General features: G+C 44.4%; 1 protein-coding gene across 1 annotated transcript in view; it reads left to right on the top strand.

Annotated features, from left to right (window-relative positions):
• The window catches only part of MAP3K14 (mitogen-activated protein kinase kinase kinase 14), a 15,656-nt gene that overhangs the window by 6,527 nt on the left and 2,797 nt on the right, over positions 1-6,332 (top strand). The window contains 7 exon segments of the mRNA XM_009883717.1: positions 752-881; positions 1,608-1,739; positions 2,170-2,274; positions 2,975-3,138; positions 3,517-3,667; positions 4,292-4,645; positions 5,817-5,923. Coding sequence (XP_009882019.1) covers positions 752-881; positions 1,608-1,739; positions 2,170-2,274; positions 2,975-3,138; positions 3,517-3,667; positions 4,292-4,645; positions 5,817-5,923 — 1,143 coding nt within the window.

Below are 6,332 nucleotides of genomic sequence, written 5' to 3' on the forward strand. Positions count from 1 at the left end.
TCCTGCTGTCTGCCTGTGTCAGAAGGGGACTACCTGACCTTCTTTCACCATACTTGGTGTTGTAAGCACCTGCTCTCCAAATTCTTGAGATTAAAGAAAACCAGCTATAGCTGGATTGCTGACAGCGAAGAAACATGATACATCCTTTTCCCACCAGAAACTTAATGACTCATGTTTTCCTTCTGGTCTTTAGCAAATTCTTGTTTTATTTTGTTTGGCCGAACTTAGTGAGTAGAGTTTTTCTTTAACCATTTTTCTGTGTGGGCTGAGTACCACCTAAAAAGGTGATAGTGTCTATCATGGCTTGTGGCCATATTTCGTATCCCCTTCTGTTTTGGGGGAGTTTCATTTTTGCCGAGTACTGCTCCATCCTTTGATATTTTTTAGTTCTTTCATGAAAGCAGAATGCTTGAGTTGTCAGTATTATCTTTTTAACTGAGACAGAAATTACCTTCCTCCAGAAGATTACCAGTACTCAGCTGTAAGCCGGAGGTATTGCAGCCTGGTGTCTTTTTTGACAAATCTGAACTTTACGCAGGCACTGAGGATTTAGGGACTGTCATTGTCTTTGCTCAGAATCATCCTGAGTGTTCCCATTTGTTGCTGTACCCACTGATTTCTGTTAACGAAGGTTATCCTTGTGCATCTGCTGTTAAACAGTGCGGGACACTCTGACCCAAGCATCAGGGAGGGACAATTCTGTCGGGATTCGTCACAAAATTTGTTCAGTGCTGCTTCTTTGTTTCTCTAGGTACAAGTTGAACACTTCCGTGCAGAGGAGTTAACGACGTGTGCTGCAATAACAAGTCCTAAAGTTGTCCCCTTGTATGGAGCTGTGAAGGAAGGACCCTGGGTGACCATCTTCATGAAGCTGATGGAGGGTGAGAAAGGAACAACCACAATGGAAGCGCCATTGTAACTGTTGAATGCAGTGGACATTGATCTCCTCTTCCTCCTGCCCCAATTTTAAGTCTGTTAATTCCTTGGTGTATCCAGAGTGTTCCTAGCATTAATTCCTGAGTGGGTTGGGATAGGTATGTGTAACCCCTGCTGGTGTGTAGCAATGGTCTGTCTTTCTTGGGGGGAATTGTTGCCCGTCCTGCCTTGCTCCAGTTCAAGATGTGTATCTCTTCAATAGCAGCTGCAAATTCTCACTAAAACGCACAGTTGATGCTGTTTTTTGCTTTATATTTATTTGCATGGCACCGTGTAAAGCACATTGTACTGGAAAAGGGGATATTGACTAAGCAAACCTAGATGCTTCTGTCGCCTGATGCTCTTTTTCCAGCCAGGACCATGGAAATCACAGCCTGTGAAGGGTCGTCTGGTGATCAGTAGCACCTAGAAATGTCTGATCTGATCACAGAGTGGTTGCTTTCGATACAAAGCATTGAACTGACACTAAGCAAAAGGCTTCGTGAAAGAGGCCAGTTTCTGTGGGCAGTAAGAACTCTGGGAATAAACAAAAGGAACAGACCCACATGTGGAAGATAAGGGCTGTCAGACCTGGCAGTTCTCATTTCTCCATCAGAAACAACGAGGAACGCTGGTGATGCTGGGAAGACTTTAAAGATAAGCTAACGTGGACTCTCTGGATTCCTTTCTAGGTGGCTCACTAGGTCAGCTAATTAAGCAGAGTGGCTGCCTGCCAGAGGACAGAGCCCTCAGTTATTTGGGCCAGGCGTTAGAGGGCTTGGAGTATCTTCATGCTCAAAACATTCTCCATGGAGATGTAAAAGGTGGGATGGTGCTTAAGGTACCTTATTCTTCCCTTTTTCTTGTAAGAGGCAAACTGCTTGGAGATTAAGTTACTGAGTGGCGGAAGGTTATTTACTAGATTTTTAGCTCTATGTTTGAGATTAGAGTTTAACTTTGTTCTAAACAGCTGAGCATATCATATTTGTCACCTCTTTCTTTCTGTCATCTGGTGGGTCTGGCAGGCTGTTTTCCCAGGCTGCCCCACTACCGGGGTAGAGGAATCTCCAGGGCAGATAATTGGTAGTTTATAAGTAGAGATAATTATAGCTGTGTTCTTGCTTCAACTAGTGACACGCCATAGGGGTAATAGACATTGGTTTCAGCTCAAAAAACTGTAGTTCTGTGGGCTTTTGGCTTTTTTCCATCTTGGTGTTAAAGGAGACTGACTAATTAAAAACTTCTCATTGCCAGCGGAAAATGTGCTTTTGTCTGATGATGGAAGCAGGGCTCTTCTGTGTGACTTTGGTCACTCTGCTCACCTTCATCCAGATGGCCTGGGAAAGTGCTTGGTCACAGGTAAGGATTTTGCACTGTGATTCTAAAGAATTGCCCTACTGACTCATTCTTTCTTTTTGAACATTTACATACACCTCATTTGCAAGCAACTGTATTTTCCAGACTTAACATTGCTCATAGTGTTACATTTATTGATATTACTGTGATCTATCCCACTGTCAGCTAAAACAAACTTAAGGTTGTCCTTATCCCAGTCTAGAAGGCTGTTGTATTCTTTGTAAGATTATGTCAGCATACTGCATTCAGTGTTTTGTTCCTGCAAGAAACGGCATCAAAACTTAAAAATTTGACTTGTCATGTAACCTCACTAAACGGCTGGGGAAGAATCCTGACCTCCAACAAAGCAAAATTCCTCACTGACATTTTGGGCAGTTAAACTTTATAGTGCTTCTCAATGCAGCTCTTGAAAAAGAAGGATATGTTTTCTGATGCTGAGCTCACCAATGCAGTGTCCTGTTTTCCCTCCCAAATTTGCTTGGGAGGGGAATTTATTACCTATTCTGTGCATAAGGGATGAGACTGATGTGGAGATGTAGCCTCTGAACAGCTTATAAGAGCGCACAGTGCTGCTTTTTGGGTTAAGGTGACTCGTTTCTCACTTTAACTGGAAAGACAAGGAGGCTGCCTTAGGCTTCCCAGCAGTCGCATTGGAACAACTCTCATGTTTACATGCAGTGAGTTTTCATTTGGATGGTTTCAGGCAACTATGTGCCTGGCACGGAGACTCATATGGCTCCGGAGGTGGTCATGGGAAAGCGTTGTGACTCCAAGGTGGACGTCTGGAGCAGTTGCTGTATGATGCTGCACATGCTGAATGGGTGCCACCCGTGGACCCAGTATTACAATCACCCGCTCTGTCTGAAGGTAAGTGACCCAACGTATCCCCAGGGAAAAGTATGTAAGCCTGTGAGATGGCGTTATTGCACCTAGCAGTCATTTCGGGAAGGCTGGCTGAGAGCCAGCTGGGTGTCTCGGATGATGCCAACCTTGCTTTGGAAGCTGATCATTTCTTACGCCGCTCAGACCGCTGTGTATTACATGTGCTGGGGCTGTTTCTTTCGTATCCTGCTCATGACTTGGGTGTGACTTTTTAAGCCATTCAGCTGTAATAAAACTACCGCTCAGGTCTCTCATTTAATGCTGTAATTTCAGTTGGAAATGCTCTCAGGGTGGGAAGAACCTTTCTGAAATCAAACGAAGCCTCTCTGGTCTAACCCCTTTCACTTCCTGTTTGTTACACAGATAGCTAAAGAGCCGCCTCCTCTGAGGGAAATTCCACCTTCCTGCAACCCTCTCACTGCTGAGATTATTAAAATGGGTCTGGAGAAAGAGCCGGTACAGAGAGCATCTGCGTCTGAACTAAAAACTAAGACTAGCGTCGCACTTGAAGAAGGTAGAAATGTCTTGTGTCTAAAGCTTCTTATCCATGCTGGCAAAACGTTCCTAGTTATGTCGGAGTGGTCCTATGGGAAATACCAGTATGTCTTACTGTTTAGTATATCGTTTGCTCAGGCTTCAGCATTGATGTATATTTTGGGGTTGATAGCTTTTGCCCGCAGCTGGGTGTTTCTTGCCCAAATAAATTAAAATTTCCTGTGTGCTGTCACATGCTCTTTCTTCCTTCTCTGCTTGAAGTAGACGATGTTGTGCTTTATATGGGTTTATTAAGGTGTGTGCTGTGGCTGCGCTCGTACTCGGCTGAAGTAGCAACAGCATCTAGTGAGCTGGAGCCTGGTATGCAGCAAAACTGAAAGCAGAGGTCTATTGCATCCTGAACTGTAACTCCTGCTTGTGGTCCAGTCTTGCCTCTAAGACTATCCATAGTTTATTTCAACTTCATCCTGCTGAAAGGTTCTGTAATACAGCAAGAGTTTGCAGAGGTGATCTGGTTTTGCCCTCTGAAGAAGCTGGGCATTTTACAGCAAGATACAGTTCAGAAACTCTTATTGTGAAGGAAAACTTTTACCTCTTTTTTTTTCTTTATTTAATAATGTTTGCGTGCTTTTTGGTTTTGTAGTGGGAGGTGTGACAAGCCCCTGGAAAGGCGAATACAGAGAGCCTAGACATTTATGTTTGAACAAAGAGAACAATCCACAGACATCCCTATCCCCCACAGTGAGCCCAGTTTCTGAGACTGGTTCTGACCCAAAATTGGCAGTCAAAGTTTCTTGTGCAAGCCCAGTCCTACCACCACCGCCGTCTCTGGAGCAAACAGAGGAGGTGGAGGGAACCCCTTGGAACGTGTGCAAGGAGTTATCCGAGACCTGGGATCCTCCACCTCTCTCCTCAACTCCTCTCCCCTTGAAGAGCTGCAGCCATGTGGAGAAAGCAACAACCATTTCAGAACAAGAGCTTCAGCAGCTGGAAATAGGTAAGCAATGTGCTATGTAGGGAATTCAGCTTTTTGCTTGAGAGCATGATAAAAATACAGCTGCTTTCTTTTGGCCTCTTGACAGTTATTTCTGGGTTTTGAGCTTGGATGTCATTTGTTCGTAGTTCGTCTCTCGTTACACAAATTGCTCAGCCTTTCTTGAAATTACCAAAACTAGTAGTTCTTAGCCAATTAAATATGCCACAAAGGTAGTGGTCAGGATTTTCTTCCACTCTCTGAACAATGGAGTGAACCTCTGTGAGAGGTGCAGGAACCTCTCAAAAACCAGCCAGTTTCAGACCTGTGCTTATGTGCATCGTATAAACAGTGTCTGCAATTCCGACTCCATCTGCAATTTTAGGTTTCCAAACATAATTCTTTTAATAAAGGGATAAGCCTATTGGATGGGAGATGTCAAATGAAGCAGTATATTTAAAGTCAGTCTGCAACTGTTTAATTCTGGGCATTGGAAAACCTGTAGCCAGCAGCCAACAAACTTGATTACCAGCAGCAATCCAGAATTTGAAAACCAGCAGTAAGTTCAGTGTGAGAATCAGTGAAGTAATAGTGCAGTTCCATTGCCCCAATACAACTCAACCTTTCCCTTTTTAATCCCATATTTTCTAGTCTTTGTAAATGAACTGAAAACTTCAAGCTAGGAAAAAAATCTCTTGAAATGTAACTGTTGTCACGGAACTGAGCAATGGCATTTTAGGGGTTGCTGAGGGCCAGCTTTCTTCTCAAATGGTTTTGGAGGTTCAGCAGCCTTGTCAGGTCTGGGTATTATCGGTGCAAGTTACTGCAAGAGTCGAGGACAGAAGTTTGACCTTTCTGTGGGTATGATGCGGGTGAATCTAGAGGGAAGGCTGATAAGAGACATAATGGGCAGGAACTGGGAAATTCTGGGTGCTAGTCCTGTCTCTGGCATTTTGCATGTCATTGCGCAATTCATCTGTCCTTTCTGACCCAGTTTCCCTATTTTCACAGTGGTAGCAGTAGCCTCTACTTAGCAGAGGAATTGTGTGTTGTGTGTTTTGCGGACACTAATATCAATGTTTGTTAGATAATGCTGAAGAAGCTTTGGGTATTAGTTGCAATAACTGTGATTAGAGCAGGGAGGCATGAAAGGAATCACTGGTAATGTCTGTCTTCTCTTTCCTTTTGCTTGCAGAACTGTTTTTGAACAGCCTTTCACAGCCTTACTCACTGGAAGAGCAAGAACAAATGCTTTCGTGTCTCAGCATTGACAGCCCGTTTGTGTCTGATGCCAGTGAGAAGGTGAGTATAAACGGGTGCTGGTCCCGTCACTGTGCGTGGGGGGTGATAGGGAACCACCTCTGGGAAACTGGAGGCTGTGACCAATGGACATCTGGAGTTTCTCACATTCGTTTGTGGCTTTTTGAACACCCAGTTTGCTGGAGAGTACCTTGGGAAGAAATCTTTGTTCTTGGACAGTGGGGTGTTTAGCATTGTAGTTTTTCTCCAGCGTGGATCGCTCTCCTCCAGTTGCCCTCCTGTGCTGTGTACTCACAGTAAGCACCAAGTGTGTGGATCTGGAATATGTCAGCAGCCATGACCCTCGCTATGCGAAAGAAAGGAACTGAAGAAGCAGTGATGAGCGTAGGAGCTGGACCAAGTTGGACCAAACAGCTGTGCAGCGCAGGTCTTCTTCCTGGCAATGGCCACT

Source organism: Charadrius vociferus, unplaced genomic scaffold (assembly GCF_000708025.1).
Source record: "Charadrius vociferus isolate BGI_N301 unplaced genomic scaffold, ASM70802v2 scaffold1284, whole genome shotgun sequence".
NCBI classification, from domain to species: domain Eukaryota; kingdom Metazoa; phylum Chordata; class Aves; order Charadriiformes; family Charadriidae; genus Charadrius; species Charadrius vociferus.